Source organism: Bicyclus anynana, chromosome 4 (genome assembly GCF_947172395.1).
Source record: "Bicyclus anynana chromosome 4, ilBicAnyn1.1, whole genome shotgun sequence".
In the NCBI taxonomy this organism is placed as follows: Eukaryota; Metazoa; Arthropoda; class Insecta; order Lepidoptera; family Nymphalidae; genus Bicyclus; species Bicyclus anynana.
The window spans coordinates 16343774-16363406 of NC_069086.1; the positions used below are offsets into that span (position 1 = coordinate 16343774).

The 19633-nt window shown below is 36.4% G+C and overlaps 1 protein-coding gene across 1 annotated transcript in view; it reads left to right on the plus strand.

The window, feature by feature from the left end:
- LOC112053505 (fizzy-related protein homolog) overlaps positions 1–19633 on the plus strand; it is a 71948-nt gene extending 52315 nt beyond the window's left edge. Inside the window, exons 5-10 of the mRNA XM_024092940.2 lie at positions 7475–7609; positions 9189–9303; positions 10504–10625; positions 12654–12822; positions 13686–13795; positions 14246–19633. Coding sequence (XP_023948708.1) covers positions 7475–7609; positions 9189–9303; positions 10504–10625; positions 12654–12822; positions 13686–13795; positions 14246–14422 — 828 coding nt within the window. The 3' untranslated portion in view covers positions 14423–19633. The remainder of the gene's footprint in view (positions 1–7474; positions 7610–9188; positions 9304–10503; positions 10626–12653; positions 12823–13685; positions 13796–14245) is intronic.

Consider the following 19633-nt stretch of genomic DNA (forward strand, 5'->3'; position numbering starts at 1 on the left):
TGCATCAACATTTCTAGTTACAGTGTTGGTTTTACGACTTATTAATTAGACTTCTTTTATATTAATTGATTTTTTAGACATTAATGGAGAGGTGGTTCTGTACATACATAGATATGCATATTTTGTTTTATTTAAATAAGCAATAATGTTTTCTTAGATAAGTTTTGTAGCATTGACATTTATTATAGTCTGGATTAACGCATATATAGTATTTTTACCTAACTGATTATCCAGATATTTCCGTGAGAAAGGTACCTTTGACGGTGAGGCTGAAACGCAGCTAGTTAAATTAATTTTACGCCTGGCAGAAAACATATGTACAAGTATTGACTTACGTAGTTGAAATGATTTTTTTGACATCTTTAAGATTAATGGCCATATTTCACACAATTAACACAAAACGTCAAACTATATTAAGTTTATTCATGAATTACTTTTAGTCCTATTCCTGAAGTACCTAAACTGATTTTTCTATAGGTCACGTTTCGAGAAGGAATATATATTTCGATGTATGCTTGTCCAAAGAACCCCAAAAATATACACATATTTTAAGCGCGGACAGGAAATCGCGCGAAAAAAATAAGAAAAGCGAAATATCAATATAAACCTAATGTCTATCACGTTACCTGTATTTATGCAAAACACCGCGGACCATCCAATGCAAATTATATTATATTAGTACGTAACTAAATGAAAAAAAATATATAATAAACATGCAATACGCTAAAAGTCATTGGCCCGCGAGGGGATCGAACGCGCGACCTTCGCTTTATTAGCACTTCGCTCTGACTAACTACCGACCGACCATTAGAACTGTTGGTTGGGTGGGCTTGGCTAATGGGCCGACCTGTGAAAAACATAAATTATGTGCATTTTTGACCTCTGTGGCGCCTCTCTCTCCCTTTATACGTCTACGTTACCTCTAAGTGAAGATTTGCTTTGTAAATGAACTCGGTTTGATTCCTCGACATCATCGTCATCATCATAATCATAAACATCATCATCAGAATCACCAGACTTTTATAATATCCCATACGAGTATATAAGGCATAGGTTTCTTATAGTGGGGATTTGGAGCTTATACCCTAGTCTGTTGTTGTTCCATTTATATTAGACAAATGAGCGTCTAATATAAGTGGAACAACAACTTCAACAACAACAACTTGTTCCTGATCAACAACTTGTTCCTGATCCGCACTGCTAGTTATGAAATGCCCTTCCAGCTTCCATTTTTCCTAATACATGGGTATCCTAAAACATGGGTATGTTCAAGTCAAGAGTGAATAGTCATCTTCTAGGCAAGCGCGTTCCTTAATAGGCTGCATCATCGCTTACAGGCGTGATTGCAGCTAAGCGTTCGCCTATACATTGTACTTTCACCGTGTGACTTTTTGTCACTCATAGTTTTTTAAAATCCATCCAGTAGGCATAACGTGACAATAGTAATGCCCTTAGACTGCATAGTTACTTAATATCAGATGAGATTCGCAGTGAAACGAGAATAAAAAAAAATATATAAATGTTTATGCGACATAAAACTGACGTGGAATTATTAAATTGATAAACCAGTTGGCACGTCAATACTAGGTAATAAAATTCGTCTAGTGCATCGATTCGGACATATTGGGTGCCCATGTTATAAATATAAATCGGTCAAGACTGAGTTCATTGTATGAATTCGATCAGGACTGACCGGATACTTAACTTAATAGAGAAGAAATGTGCTTTGATTTATAGACAGGCATCGTATTATGTTCTGGATTATTTATATTCGTCGATGGATCTTTATGAATGTTCAGAAATAATTAAATGAGTTAACACAATTAATTATTTCTAAATATTTCATTGTTACGTCAACAATGCAACGAGTCTGGTTAAGTATTCGAGAAGATCTAATTATTAAGATCTTATTGATGTCGCGATGAAGCAGCTCGGAGTATCTATGCGTGATTGATTCAGAAACTACACCGACTACCGAACGTCGAACGTTTAACGTCGCAAAGGGCGAGGCAAATAGTTTAAAGAGGCGATGGACGTCCGGGTGTCAAGGTTCTTGAGGAGATTGAGCGAGTCACAGGGAGTTACAGGAGTGCAAGCGGCTCAGGATTGTGGTGCTTGGAAGTCCCTACAATATACATATGTCCTGCAGTGGATGTCCATCAGCTAACGTTATGTTGATGATGATAAAGGTAACAGGTCCACGTAGTTATGTGAATATGAAGAAGAGCCTTAATTGTTTTTCTCTAAACCTTATTTGTCATGAAAACATGTTCTCAGACGCCCTTCGGCGGAGGGATTATTCTGAAGAAAACATAAAAAAAATACGCTTTTTACTTGGACGATTGAGGATTTAAACCTTTCAAACCTGATATCTTCCAAAGCCACCATAATCCAAATTCCGTAGTCCAGTAGGAGCATGTGCTGACAAGCTTTAGGCTATTATGAAATGACAAAGACACCATAAAATGAAAGCTTTGTCGCTTACTAATGTTGACATTCGTCGTCGTCGTCTACAGTCTGATGACGTTCATGATGATGATGGTACTGGCAGATTAATATAACGTCGATATCATGTCTGTTAATTTGTAAACGTGCCAAACAGGAATGGTTTGACCCACGTGCCAACATCGTCTGGCGGGAGGATTTCTAGACGGTTTTTTTTTTCGCGAATTATACAAATGAGATAGACAGCTGTTGGCGCATACCTTAGATCGCTGCCGTGATGAGTAAAGGCCAAAGTATTGGCCCGATATTGTGAACTTTTAATGTGATTTGATGATATTACATAAGAATTAATTATGTGTTAGATGAAAATAGCTGGAAAACACTTACTTGTGTAAGTTTGACAAACATTTTTTCAAAGTCAAGTATTTCTGTTTGCAGTGATTCTATCGCTAGTTAAATTGGCATATTCTGTTTCGCTAAATGCTTATCAAGGTTAACTTGACAAGTCTTTAATCAATTTGCACTGAAAAAAAATATCTCGAAGTACAAAGTGCCATAGACAAGAAAGAAGAAGAAGAAAAAGAACATCTAGAAGTCGTTCTAAAATCCGAGATGTTTACATCCCCACCATTTGGACTATTGTCGTGCGTATTCCTGCATAGACTTTATCTTAGATGGAGTATAAGGCTAAATAGGGGCATGTTTTGTCTTTGCTCCAAATCCCCTTTCTGATAAACAAGAGAGGCCTATCATGCGTCTTTCGCTCTTCCTCCTTCCTCTTTCGTCCAATCGCAACGAAAGGCAAACGATTTTGCTGATATCGGTCGCTTATTGATGTCTTTTTCTCCTCATGGAATGGAATGCACATGCTTTGCCTAATGGATTTATTTTGTCGCTGGAAAATGCATTTATCCGCAGTTGGAAGCAGAACAGTATACGTCTGGATATATGGGACTCGATAGCTGAAAAGTCACTGAAATCCAGCTGAGTCGCCTGCTATTTGGAACGTCGAATATGGAACCATAGGAAAAGCAGGCGCTTTAACGTTCTGACCAGTCGTCGGTGGACTCAGTGTACAACATATGAAACACTCTTCTATGATGTGGCTGATTCATGACGACATGTTGGCACCCTGCCGCGCTGGACTTTCTTTGGTCCGGAGAGAGGTCTGGCCCTAGAGTGGGTCATGCTGTTGCTGATGATTAACTTAAGGAATTCAAGCCTGCTCACTCTAGATGCGCTGATTGTGTTTCTACGCGTAATATATCTGTGATTTGTGATTACATAATAGTTGCAGCACTGCAAGCTATAGGTGTAGATATCTATCGGGCGGTTTTTGCCCTTCTTGTATCTAAAACCGGTACGAAGGCTTGCGTTCGCGTTGTAAATAAAACTTTTAATTGAATAATCGCACTGCAATAAACGATTAATTTGATCCTTATGAGTTTGTCTGCGATTTTATATTTGAATTCTTTCGTCCCGGATATACGCTTGTAAAATATTTGACATGACTTAATGAATTGATCTCCCAACGTTTTATGATGTAGGATTCCATCTAGGAGAAATATTTTTTTCACTTTCATCATTCTTTCTTTCTCCAAACCCAAAGGGTTAATCAAACTTGACATTTCGTTTGTTTGGTTGAACAGTGAAAATTGAGGTCTCAAAATCTCCGACATCAAGATAAGTCGTAATGTCCTGGTGGTTACGGTGGTTATTCTCATGTTGTCACGCAGTATAATATTATAGTGTACAAGTGCTCGAATACAGGCGCACTTTTTTATTTTCTCAACACCACAAAGATTTGGCCCAGGACGAGTGGTCACCGAGGCATGAGGGTGACCAACCATCACCTAAGTCCCGTCTAGGGGCAAGGGGAATTTTAGACTCCATTGTCTATCGCAGAATTAGTCTACATCCTACAAATATTATAAAGGGGAAACTTCGTGTGTAGAACCGTATTTATGTTACTACTTTTCGCTGCAACTACTGCTGAAATTGGGCATGGAGATAGATGGTTTAGACCATAGACTAATAGCCTAATCCACCCCATCGTCATCATTCATCATCAACATTTTATATTCGGCTGACTATTTAGCACGTGTCAGTATGAGAGGGGTTAATGCTAATAGTCCACCACCATACAAATAGAGAATTAAGAAAATTCTCAGGTGTGTGTGTGAAAATTCCTCACAACGTTTGGGACACGTGACATTTAATTTCTTAAAATGCACATGACTTGAAAGTTGGTGGTGCATGCCCCGGACCGGATTCAAACCTCCGCCCTCTGACTCGAAGGCAAAGGTCATATCCACTGGGAACCACTAAAGCCATTATCTCTCTCTATAGTCGTTCCTTCATTACTGAAGATCGTGATCCTGGTAAGATCCCAGCCTCCTGCGGGTCCACGCCTTCCATCGGCTTCTGTTGGTGGCCATCGCTGCTATAGTGTAGAACTTTGTCCCTTTATCTTCCTTCAGCTGGTCAGCCCATCGTGTTGGTGAGCGGCCCCTCGGTCTTTCCCATCAGTGATGCCTGTTATTATTAATTTCTCCAAACTGCAGTCACCACGCCGTATAATGTGCCCGAAATACCCCAGTATGCGTTGAAAAGCCATTATAGGTAAAATATTATCCGCGTACCTACACGGTACCTACAGTGCCCGGTAGCGTATATTTGCGGGCGCGACGTGCTCTGCGGGGGCAGACTAGATCCAGATCGGCTTAGTACATGGGCGAATGACCTGCATTTAATAATACCTGAGCGCCCTGATAACAGTGACTTGCGGACTTTTGCTAACGTGCAGAGCGTGCGCTAAAAAACGATTAGGTTTTGTTTTATTTTAATAAGTTTATTAGATGTAGATACGTTGTTCTACCAAGATCGAAAAGCCCGCTGGATGTGACCTCTGCCTTACATTCGGAGGGTAGGATCAAATTCAAACCGGTGTAGGCATCTCCTATTTTTTTAGTTATGTGCATTTGTAACCCTCGACGCAAAAGAGGGGTGTTATAAGTTTGCACCATAGCTCCCAAACGGATGAAGCGATTTGATTATAGTTTATTTTGTACTAAAGGTGACTTATGTGCGAGTGTTCTTACATATTTTTGATGAAAATCGGTTGAGCCGTTTAATAGTTGTGAGGGGTGAAAGTGGGGAAGAATAACCGAATGTCTGTAAATATACTCGAGTGGGGTCTAAAATGAAAGCGTACTGAAAGAGAATATATATTGAAAATTTTGAATAACCCCGTATAATGACATTCGGGGTTATTTAAAATTTTCAATTTCATGTTATTAGAAATTAAATACCACGTCTCTCAAATTGTGAAGGGAAAACATCGTGAGGAAACCTGCATACCTGAGAATTTTCTTGATTCTATGCGTGTATGAAGTCTGCCAATCCGCTTTGGGCCAGTGTGGTGGGCTCAGCCTAACCGGATTAAATTCGAAAAGGAGACACGTGCTCAACAGGGAGCCAAATATGGGTTGTTGATGATGATGTTTATTCTGTTATAGGTAATAGTTTACCACTTAACATTATGAAATATGTATATCAATAATCTCGATATCTGTTGAAATTTATGAAAAATAAATGAAATATGATATCAGTATGTACGAGTGATTGAAGAATGCCAAGTTGAAAAAGTTTAGGTTTATTTTTGGTGACCTCATCCACTTCAACTAACTCAGTAGTCCACGCATTTACGTACCCTATTAAACATATTCGTACGTAACAAACTTTTTGTATTTAAGGTAAAGCGTACTTAGAGTCCTTTTCATGAAAGAAGTCCCGCGGCTAAAACCTGAACTAAAATTGACAGCGCCTTACACAAATGACAATGAGACCACCATTACCAAATGGCGCCGCGTCTGGGCGACTTCTTTCATGAAAAGGGTTATATCTACAAGCTACTTACCTAAAGATTAACCACAACTATATTCAGAGACTTAACTCGTGTAAACAGTGCCTTATATTCAGGTACTGTCAAGTTGTCACTCGTTATTTGATTGTACTGTCATTGCGTTTATTTGCATAAAAAGCGTTTAATTAAAACAAATGTAACATTAAAGTTAAAGACCCCCGAACTGACGGTTGACAGTCGAAAGATTTTGCCCATTGTCTACTCGTTGTTAATTTAATCAATACAGATTTTTTAATATGAAATTAGTATACATTGATCATTAAAATATATTCGTGTTTTTTAACTTTCTCTATGGTTTCAAATTTTTAACTATTTCAAATCAAACATAAATTATTGGCTATAATGGTGAAGAATTTTATTTAATGCCCTCGTTGTTCCAAAGATTAGGTATCTAGCTTGGTATTCCAAGGTCCTGGATTCGAGGCCTGGGTGGTAGGTACAACGAATCTCTGCGCGGAGTTAGGAATCACCATTAAAGATCAATTTTTATTAAGGGTTTGTTTTAATATGATAAATATTCCCATTCCCCTCCCTACTAGTCGGGAAAGACTGTATTTACTGGAAGACGGGCCTGGGATCGAACCACCATCCCTCGGTTATGAGTCCGAGCGCGTTGAGCTATTGAGGTATAGAGATATAGAGATTAAGAGTGTGCAATATGTAATTTGGTGGTTCTGGATCTCAGATTCTGGAAAAGTTAGGAGCCTGATATTTGGGTAAATGATATTTCAAAGTGACTATACAAAATACACAATTCGTAAAACTTTTCTCAATAGTTTATTTTTTTGAAAAATACATGTTTTGCTCCCATTTTGCTTTCAATCTCAGCAAAAGCAAACTTATTTTCTTAAATTTTTGTTTTGTATAGAAAATTAGGTATATATCTTGAACATGGCCATTTTGTTTTTCGTTATGTTGTTTAATTTACTTGCAATTAGGTAAAAATGGTTTTGGCGCTCACGTCATAAAATTTGCGTCGCGCGTCAATCGCTCCGTGCTTTTCACTCACGTGAATGTCATAGTTCGGCGTCTCGCTTGCGCTTCGAATTTTATCCATATCGTATCGACACGCTGCACGCTCTTAATAAAATGTAATTGTTGCAGGTGACGCGGCTATGCGACCTATCATCGGAAGGGAATGCGGTGACATCGGTGGCGTGGAGCGAGCGAGGTCACTTGGTGGCGGTCGGCACGCAGAAGGGACACATCAGCGTCTGGGACGTGGCTGTTAACAAGGAGGTGAGGAAACTATAGACCAGTGATTCCCAAAGTGGTCTATATCGACCCCAAGGGGTCTATTACAACCAGCAAGGGGGTCTATGTCAGCGAAAAAAAATTTGGGGGTCCATTAAATGAAAATGGTTTTCACGATAGGGGATCATAACACATACACTGATAGTAAATATTTATTACATCATATTATCTTATAATATCAAACATATATATTATTTTAGAAGTAACTATGAAGTAAAAAAATATTATATATGTTTATAAAATTGTGTAAGTTGTAGGATACAGAAAATCAATTTGAAATAAGTAAATAAGGGAGTCTACCCAACACGGAAAAACATGCCAAGGGGTCTATGGCACAAGAAAGTTTTCGAAACTCTGCTATAGACTATTCGTGTTTAATAAACAAAATCTTTTAAAATTGAACCGATTTGAAAAATTCTGTTGGGAAGCTACACTATCCCCGAGGGTTACAGGCTATATTTTATCCCATATTATTATAACCACGCGAGTGAGACCGCGCGGCGTCTGCTAGTTATCATTATAAAGTCAAACATTATTAATTTAATAAACTAGCGGATGCCCGCGACTTCGTCCGCGTGGATTTCTGTTTATCACAAATCCCGCGGGAATAGTCACGGCCTTTTTTTAAAACTATTAAATGGGATCAATTGTGTCATGCATAATTTTTTCAAAACTTTAACCGTTTGCATAAATATATAGTCTCTCAATAGGTAAAAGACCTCCGATTTTTAAACATTCTTCATTGGTGCTCCGCTCTTATTAATCTCAGCGTAATAATATATATATAATATATATATAGCCTATAGCCTTCCTCGATAAATGAGTAGTTCCTGAGATTACGGCGCGTTCAATCAAACAAACAAACTCTTCAGCTTTATAATATTAACTAGCTGACGCCGCGCAGTTTCACCCGCGTGGTCAACGTTCCCGTGGGAATACGGGGATGATATGTAGCCTATAGCCTTCTTAGATAAATGGGCTATCTAACACTGAAAGAATTTATCAAATCAGACCAAAAGCTCCTGAGATTAGCGCGTTCAATCAAACAAACAAACTCTTCAGCTTTATAATATTAGTAGAGATAACCCTGTGAGAGCCGTGATAGCCCAGTGGATACGACCTCTGCCTCCGATTTCGGAGGGTGTGGGTACGAATCCGGTCCGGGGCATGCACCTCTAACTTTTCAGTTGTGTGCATTTAAAGAAATTAAATATCACGTGTCTCAATCGGTGAAGGAAAACATCGTGAGGAAACCTGCACACCAGAGAATTTCTTAATTCTCTGCGTGTGTGAAGTCTGCCAATCCGCATTGGGCCAGCGTGGTGGACTATTGGCCTAACCCCTCTCATTCTGAGAGGAGACTCGAGCTTAGCAGTGAGCCGTATATGGGTTGATAATGATGATGATGATAACCCTAAGTACTCTAACCTGTATTGGTTCGCTATAGCGGATCTAAGTTACATACACCCTCACCTACGGCGAGGTCTGTCTCTGTAGTTGGTCATGCAATAGGCTGGTAATGATGATGTATTGTTTATAATTGGATTTGTGTTTGTATCGCCAGGTAACCAAACTACAAGGGCACATAGCCCGCGTCGGGGCTCTGGCCTGGAACGGCGACATACTAAGTTCCGGCTCGCGCGACCGGCACATACGGCAGCGAGACACTAGAACACCACGTGAGTATTCTAGTGAATTATGTCAGGAACGTCCATTATGAATGAATGAAATATCAAGTCCTTTTCATATTGTCATTTGGTCATGGCGGTCTTACGGTCATTTGTGTAAGGCGTTGTCAATATTAGTTCAGGTTTTACCCGCGGGTTTTTTTTTCATTTTTTCATGAAAAATACTCTATTGTACGTACACCAAATAAAAAATAAATTACGAGCAAGATATTCCCTTAAAACTAATGCACAATGGGGATGATGACTAGGTTTGAATATATTGATTTTTATGATACATTCGGGTAAATAAGGTCAAATTTAACTAATTTATACAAAAAAAGCAAAGATTGTCTGGATATTTGCAAAATAAATAAGATTATAAAATTTAAAAATGTATTGAATTTTTTTTATCGTAATTAGATGAAAATTTATACAGTTTTAGCTTCCTTACATTAAATGTGACATTTTTCAATAAATGAACTATAAACATAAACGCACATATAACAAAGATATTAGTAATTTTGTTTGAACGCCCATACAAATCTAACGATCAGCGAGCCAACGACGTCACTAGTTCGTGCCTTTTTGTATGAAGCGTTTTTCAGGGAGCCGCAAATCTGACTCTTTAAACCCCTGTAGCTCCGAAAGTAATGATCGCAGATATCCTGTTACTTTTATTATGCTTTACTATTAGCATACTCTTGATTTATATATAATTTAAAAAACTGTCATCATCCCTATTGGTGGCCTTATCGCTAATGAGCGATCTGTCTGGAACAACCATTCAAAAAAGAGAATATAATTACAAGGAATAATGATTTTATAGCTTTTCTTCTTCATTTTTTTTATAAAATAATAAATATATATATAGCTAGAAACATGACTGTTGTGGTACAAATTCCTCATGTCATAAGAAAAACGCTGAAACCTTAATTTGCTAATCCAACCTTAATTGTACTCGCATGTAAGTATAATCGTAAAAATAAACTAAAGATATTCTCCTGAAAGTTAGCTTTATTAGGTAAATAAAACCGCGTCCAAATAAGTCCATTCGTTAATCCTACTACTACGATGTCATAGACAAACATAGTCTATTCTTTAACGTTATTTCAATTACGCGCTAAATTAATTTCACAAAATTCAAAGATCGAAAGCTTCTGATTGTTTAAGGAATTAACTTGATTGAATAACGTTTTATTATATTGTTTTCAGCTGTACAATCATCACGGATTCTTCAAGGGCATAGACAAGAAGTGTGCGGACTGAAATGGTCGCCCGACGGACAGTCTCTCGCGTCCGGGGGCAACGACAACAAGCTCTTCGTGTGGTCTATGGTATGTCGCCATTATTATTTTGTAATAAAACTGGAGCTCTTACTGACAGAGAGGGGAAGTACTACCACCATACTTGTATTTTTTCGCCAAGCAACGTTTTTTAGTTACTCCTTGACTACAATTTCACCTGATGTGAGTGATGATTCAATCTAAGATAGAAGCGGGCTAACTTGTTAGGACGAGGATAGAAATCTACACCCCTTTCAGTTTCTACACGACGTCGTATCGGAACGCTAAATCGCTTGGCGGTACGTCTTTGTTAGTAGGGTGGTAACTAGCCACGGCCGAAGCCTTTCAAAAGCCAGACGCGAACCCAGTACCTCCGTCTTGTAACTCCATCGCGTATACCACTGCGTCAAATAACATATGTAAACCGAAGAAACGCGTTATTTCGTTTTCGTCCCATAGCAACGATAAAGAAAGCGGTATTTTTTTCGTTTTTCGTTGCGAAAAAGAGAGAAATATATAGTAAAAATTATTTCATTTTCTCTTGGCGCGCATAGGTTTACAAATGGTCCCATCTTTTTGATGCGTTCGTCCATTTTCCGGATGCGGTAAAGAATCTTCTAAAAGATACCAATATACTCACGAACGTACATAAGCGGAAACTAAAGAATTATTTTTTGGGACAGCCTGTGTAGCGTCGCAGCACCGGTTCACTCACACTTTTTTTTAACTACCCTATAATGATTATTCTTGGTATTTATCCTCTTCTGTTTGTTAATAATGTTCTGTTTGTTCCTAAATATTGTATTTATTGTATGCAATAATAACCAGTGCACAGTAAAACTAACTGTGGTTTGTGTTGCACTATGGTTAGGCTTAATTTCAATGTGTTGTTTGTTGAATAATAAATAATAATAATAATAATAATTTATACCACGAAAAATATGTTGACTACTTTATAAATTATCCATAAAAATAATAAATGTAAACTCATTATTGTACGTGTGATTGTGGTTTGTGTGGTTGGTGAACGCTGGCAAATGATAATAGCGTTGTGGTAATTGTAATTGCGCGATAATGTAACGTGTGTGACGTCCATCCTAACGTCCATCCTGGTGTACGATGTATTTCGACATTTAAATCGGTAACCACAGAACATAGATAAAGTCTTGAGTCTGTTTGTCTGTTACCTTTTCATGATTAAACTATTGAACCGATTTAGATAAATTTTGGTACACGGATAAATGGGCCTGAAAAAATGAAAAATGCTTCTTTTGTCTCGCAAATATAAGCAGAATTAAGTAAGATGGAAATTCCGAGAGTATGTACATGAATAACGGATAAATATTAAATACTAGCGGACGCCCGCGATTTTTCCGCGTGAAATTCAGTTTTTCACAAATCCCGCGAGAACCGTGGACATTTCCAGGTTGAGAGGGTTAGTCCACCACGCTGGCCCAATGCGTATTGGTAGGCTTCAAAGACTAAGAGAATTAAGAATCCTCTATTGTCGGAGATGTGTGAAGTACATTTTGACAGCAACTACATAATTATAATCTTTTAGAATAGTCAATGATCGTAAACACAGTCCGAAGTTTGCTCTGTCAAGTTCAAGTGTCAAACGTGCAAACTTCCGCTGTAACGCGTTACGTAACCAAGCGGTTAAGGCTCAGTCCAGAAAGGGCGAATTCGCCGCGATTCTCTCGCGCGTATTACGCGCGACCGTTGCGTCCACAAGGCGAGTACCAACGTGCGAACATCTGGGGAGGAATTCAGTATGAAACATGGAGTTGAACGTGCACTCGCTCTAGAGTTTGCGCGTTAACTGGACGCAACAAAGCGTCCCTAGTATCACGATTCGCCCGCAATACGCGCTAATCACGCGCGAGTTGACAGTCTGGCGTAGTGCACGCGATTTACGCGCGTATTTTGAATTCGCGCGATGCTTGTGGACGCGATGTATTGATGTCTAGTACTTCGACAACGATACGATTCGCGACGAATTCGCCCCTTCTGGACAAGGTCTTACCCTTCCATAAGAAGTTATTCCTTCATAACTAATCTGTTAATTATAATTTCCAGCACTCGACATCACCAGTGCAGACGTACTCGGCGCACGTGGCCGCAGTGAAGGCGATCGCGTGGTCGCCGCACCAGCACGGCCTGCTGGCGTCCGGCGGCGGCACCGCCGACCGCTGCATCCGCTTCTGGAACACGCTCACGTCGCAGCCCATGCAGTGCGTCGACACCGGTGAGTTGGCGACATACCCAGCAGTTCTTCTTTCATTAGAGCCTTTTTAGGACTTGACCAGGCGAGCAGTTACTACAATGCTGACGTACCCAGCAGCAAATACAGCCGATGCTGACGTGCCCAGTAACAAATACAGCTGATGTTGACACACTCAGCATTTAATACAATCGGTGATGACTTATCCAGCAATTAATAATACCGATTCTGAAACACCCAACAACTTATACAACCTATGTTGTCTTACCCAGTAATAAATTTATCCGATGCTGACATACCCATCATTAAATACAGTCGATGCTGACATACACAGCAATTTATACAACTGATGTTACCACACTCGGCAATTAATACAAACGATGCTGATATACCTAGCAATAAATACTGTGGATGCTGACATAATCAACAATAAATACAGTTGATGCTGACAAACTCAACAATTAATACAACTGATGTTGACATAATCAGCAATAAATATAACCAATGCTGACATAATCAGCAATAAACACAACCGATGCTGACATACTCAGCAATTAATACATCAAATGCTGACATACTCAGCAATAAATACAACCGATACTGACATACCCAGCAATAACTACAACCGATGCTGACATACCCAGAAATAAACTCAGCCGATGCTGACATATTCAGCAATAAATACAACCGATGCTGACATAACCAGCAATAAATACAACCGATGCTGACATACCTAGCAATAAATACAACCGACTTACCCAACAATTGATATTACTGATGGCAATATAACCATACATGCTAATTTATGTTGAGTACCCAGAATTTATGTTGAGATTTTGACAGAAATCTATTTTATATGTACTTAAAATATAAATATCTTGTTTTAGGATCCCAAGTGTGCAATCTGGCGTGGTCGAAACATTCGAGCGAGTTAGTTTCCACTCACGGCTACTCGCAGAACCAGATTCTAGTATGGAAATACCCCTCGCTCACACAAGTAAGTATTCTTCTTCATTGTGTCTTTAATTAACCACCACCAGGTGGTGCGGATTCCCAAAAAATTTAAAAAAAATATTTGAACAATTTGAAAAATGGAGTATGGTACATTTTCATCTTTAATTTTTTAATTTCATAATAACAAGTTTTAACATTATTAATTACAAATCTAAAGAAGCCTATAATTTTGTGCGAATTAAAAACAAAGTTTCAAAATATTTCATTGATACAATTAGGCTAGCAACAGTAGCAACAATAAGTAATTATTCTTTTTAGTAACAAAAATATTCTAGCTTATCTTTTGTTTCTTGTACTTAGCAAAAAAAGCTAATCTTTAAAATCGACTCTGTCTAACTGCGAGCTTCAAACAACACAGATACATATAATTAAACTCATATTACTCTCTTAGGGGGATCAAAACCCGTGTTAAAAAGTACATTTTTCTTCCCAGGTTGCGAAACTCACTGGGCATTCATACAGAGTGCTATATTTGGCGCTTTCTCCGGACGGTGAAGCTATAGTTACGGGGGCGGGCGACGAAACGCTCAGATTTTGGAATGTGTTTTCCAAAACTCCATCCCACAAGGAAAACAAAAGCGTATTAAGCCTCTACACCGCTCTGAGATAAAAAAAAAAACTAGAAAAATATGACAATAGACAATATTTAGTGTGGTGATACCCTTAGTTCCTCAAACGAATTCGTTCGGTGTTGCCATTATAAAAAATATAGACAATTCGGTAGTTTTTTTTTCTCGCGGTCGGGTAGTTTATGTGTGTTTATTAATATTCGGTATAATTAGTTTTTGGTGGAGTGTACATAATATAGTGGGACTCGTAAATATATTTATTGTTTCCGTCAGGAATATTCTTTTTTGTTTATATATTATGAGCTTATTGGTATAAAATGTCTAAGGCCCGTTTACACTTGGCCATCCATCTACTTATTATTAATGTTATAAGTTTAGCATTGTATATCTTCTGCTGACTATCTATATTTACATTTAATAAATCGCCCACCTATTTCCTATATTTCATTTCATGTATAGAACGACTGTGTGAATCTTTGCTTTATTTCACTAGGGCAAAGATTTTTCACAGCCATTCTTTGACCATGTGTCAATGTGGCCTTAGAACATTCGATCAAGTTATAAATAATTAATTAATAAAGTTTATAAAGATTTCTTTATAATGAATAGAAATATAATGTGCTGTAATAAACAAGCTGGTAAAATTTGCTTTTTTCTTTGGTTTATTGTCATTCCTGCAGCATTTTATATGTTATATACAAATATATTGTTCGTGATACATATTATCGGAATATGTTCGCTTACATAGTGATAGATTATGTTAAATCATATTTTTATAGCTATGTACATTTGTTTGTGTATGCAATATTATACGTTATGTGTATTTATTTCATAGACATTTATACCACTACTGTGTTTACATTTGTTGCATTATGTAACTATTTTATATTCAAACTATTTATTTTGTATGAGACAGCAAAAAATTTAATTTGAAATTTTCCCATTAGTACTAAGTAGTTAGCACTATGTCTAGAATAGATTGATTTCATTTCGTTTTTAAATAAAACTACAAAATAAGCTTTTACATAGATTTCCTATAGGTATCATTTGAACCAATATTGAACGTCAGATTTAGAGAAATCTCAGAAAAAAAAATCATTATTGGTAATTTTGACATAATATGTTATGACATATATTCATACATACTTAAATATACTTGTAAGTTTATACGCAAAATATATTAAAATTACAAAAAAAAAACAAACATAAATGTGAACATAGTAGCATTTGGTAGTTTTGTAAATTATGTTGTTGGTAACATTTTCTTTATAGTGTTTGGTGTGGCAACATTTGCAGTATTAAAAACTATTTGAAAATAAAAGGTTTTTACTATTGCAAGAGTGGCCGTGCCTTCATATTATACTAAAATTTTGTGTACTTATTTATGTAAATAATACTTTTGACTAGTTCTTTACTATCAATTTTCGATTGCTATTCGATGTGAATGATTTTGATATGTATTCTTCGATAAATGCTAAAATTCGATACATTTACGTATTTTCGGCGAATATTTTGTTTTATTGGAATAAATAGTGATTGTTACCTCTTACTGCACGACATCTAAATTATTTTTTATCGATTGAAATCGATAGTGAATGTCGTCGATTTTAAATTTAATCGATATTGTGCATTTCTAATTTCCTTGCCCGTTTAGAAATAACTAAGTATATAGTGAATTTGCATGTACTTTTAAACATTGGCATTTATTAATATTAGTAAACAATTTGCCCTCAAAGCAAGGAGGTGGGAAGTTTATGGCAACATTAGAAAATAGTTTTTAGTTATATATCTTATATTAGAGGTACCTCTTAATAATATTATGATCTCATAAACAACTAAAATCTATATTAATGTGGCAACACTGCGTAGTAGATATTGAGTTTAGAAATGATGTCATTTGATACGCTATTTATTATTTATTTTGTGAAAAAAAAAAAATGTGTTGTGGTGAAAATTCTTTTGGTAATTAAAATTATAGTTGTAAGATTTATGAATTACGATTAAGTTTTATTTGCTTGACGCACGACTGATTTCTTTTTTCGCTGTCTCTTTATACCTGTTTAAATGTGTATTTTTTTAACAAAATTCACACACACACAGCACAGTTGATGTTGTGCAAACTGTTGCTGTATTGTAACATTTTTTTTTATTCTTTACAAGTTGCCCTTGACTGCAATCTCACCGGATGGTAAGTGATGATGCAATCTAAGATGGAAGCAAGATAACTTGTTAGGAGATGGATGAAAATTTACATCCCTTTTGGTTTCTACACGACATCGTACCGGAACGCTAAAGCTCTTGGTGGTACGTCTTTGTCGGTAGGGTGGTAGCCAAGGCCAAAGCCTCCCACCAGCCATATTTCGGTATGAAACCACCTTATAGATGGTTTATGGTGGTTTCATACCGAAACGATCGAATTTAATAATTTTATTTAGATATTTACCAACTTTCCACGTGTCTCAAACGGTGAAGGAAAAACATTGTGAGGAAACTTGCATACCTGAGATTGTCTGCCAATCCGCATTGGGCCAGCGTGGTGGACTAAGCCCTAACCCCTCTAATTCTGAGAGGAGATTCGTGCTCAACAGTGAGCCGAATATGGGTTGTTAATTATGATAGTATACAGACTAAACTAGTGTGAAAGAGATTACTATACCACCGCGAAATCCTCGTGTGTCAAGCGAAAAATTTCGAGGTACCCTCTAAATATATAATATACTTTATATTTCCTATTAGATAAATAAATAACCAAGTATGAATTGGATTTGTGCAATTTAGGTTATATTTTCTTTATTGTACATTTTGCGTTATTTTTTTTTTGTTTAAACTGATTTTTTGTAAGCAATCGTACTTTGTAAACGTGATATTTTCAAAGGCCTACATACTGTATTAAGTTTTTTTTACAAAAAACACCGACTAAATGCACAAAAAAAATCTTCATGATCTTCTCCATTAGTTCACAAAGAAAACAGATATATTACATTTAAAATTTAAATTAAAAATACAAATATCTCCAGACGTCTTGGAGTAATCGGTAAACAGGAAAAAATAGAGATTCCAAAAAATTGTGAACCTTCTGTTTTGATGTCGCTTAAAAAGGGACTCTTTAATTAACAATCAATCAATCCATAATGGTAATTAACAACCAATCAATTATCAGAAAAAGATATTATTATTTTTAAAATTTTACATTTTAAATTTGTAAAATCTTTTATGAAACGACAAAGATCAGTTTTTTCAGAAAAGAAAACGCAATAACATAGATAATAATGGATATGGTACGGACGACACCAAATATTAACAATTCGCTTTCGTTTAAACTAAAAAAAAATTAAAATTGTGTGTTACACGTGTTTTTTTTATAATTTTTTGAGTGTCTTTTTCCAAATTCTAGTGTCGAACACTAACGGAGTCAGTTTTGTAATATTAATACATACGTCGGATATTATATTAGCTCGTTTTCGTTAATACCAAAATTATTATGTTATCTATTTTCTTTAAAAAAAAACAATATCGCTTTTACTTTAACGAGAAAATAAAAAGTTTCTTTTCTGTATACTTTTTGTATTGTACTAAATTCTTGATAAGAGTTTCTATGTGTGTGATTTTATGGTTATAAGTTGATTGGAGATTGCTACCAATAGTTATCAAAAGTATAGATTTAGTGTAGAGTAAAGTGACGTCGAACGAAAAATGAATGTTATAGATCATCTAGCATTCATTCTATAAAACAAAAGTCTAATGAATAACAAATGAGTTGCGGTAAAAATAATGGACTGATACTCACAATAGCCGTCATTTTGTTATTTAATAAAAGCTAATAGTTTGACAGATCATGCTCCAACAGTCCAACTATATCAACTCAGGGGCGTGGCTACCGCCGTATAAGCCGTAACAACTATAAGGGGCCCCAGATTAAAGGGGCTAAAAATAAATGTGACAGTAAGTCACATTTATTTTGAACAAGCATTTTTTTCATTGGGTCCTCAACCTTCGATAGAAGGCCCCTCCAAGGCACTCTACACCACTTCTAGTGGCGTACTTAAAGTAGGAGCAAACTTATAGCTGATATAAATACACAAAGGTCTGGCCGCGCCAGGCTGTCAATCTATAACTTTGATTACGTGTTGTATAATCGCATACGTTAAGCAACTTTTCGTTTGCTGGCTTTATTTAGAAAAAATAACAGTCTGCGGTTCCTGCATTCGCAGTCTTTTGTGATTTAAGTTTCAATCTGCGAACAACTTTACTGTAACCTTTTTAATAATGTTTTATAAATCCTTTGACATTTTTTATTATTATCAGACATTAGCACCGGTATTAATCTAAACGACAATATTTTATCCCATTCTTTAGTATATAAGAATTGGACCTAACTTTAAAAAAAAACCAATACGTTTTATGTACATTGTATATACGATAAAAAATATAAAATTCAGGCGATATTAAAATTGGATTATCTATCTATGTTTTGAAATCTTTAATAAAAAGGTAAAATACTAATGAAATGCCGTTGGTTATAAAAAAAGTTTACTCTCGTGTCGAATTCTTTGTATTTTTTTTATTTAGTGACAAATTAGTTTTTGTTGTTAAATAACTGTAAATGGGAGAGTAACATTTAATTATAACCAAGGGTCAGGTTTGTTCAACTGTCGACTAAATTCTACGCCTTGTCGTACCGTAACGCTAAATTACTTGGTGTTTGCCAACAACACACCACACAGTTGTAACCCATTAGACTATAGTCTGGCAAGTTCGTTTATAACAACCCCATGAAATGCGGGCGACGGGGGAAAATACTGCGCGGGTGTGAAATCATGCGTGCAGGTAATTGAGGTGCATCAGCCGTGGGTTTTAATTCATCGCTTCACGCCCCCTGGCCTGCGCGGACCATCTGGAATGGTACGAACGAAGTTGCCAAGCTATACTAGAGTTGACTTGAAAATTAACATAATATTTAAGATTTCGTTAAATGGAACTCCTTTTAAATCCCACGTAAACCTTGCTTTTTGTTGTTTAAGTAAATAACAATAAATCTACTTAAATACATAATGGTATAAATATAATTTACTAGAGTTAGGTCCATAATAATAATTATGATATTATTAAAAAGAGTTATTTATAAATAGAGAAAAAATATAATATATTGAATGCACTATGTAAAGATAGACTGATATTGTTTACACATTTATGGCTAAGTGTTCATATATGTAATCCGTATTTTAGAATAAAATATGAAATTGTGTGATATA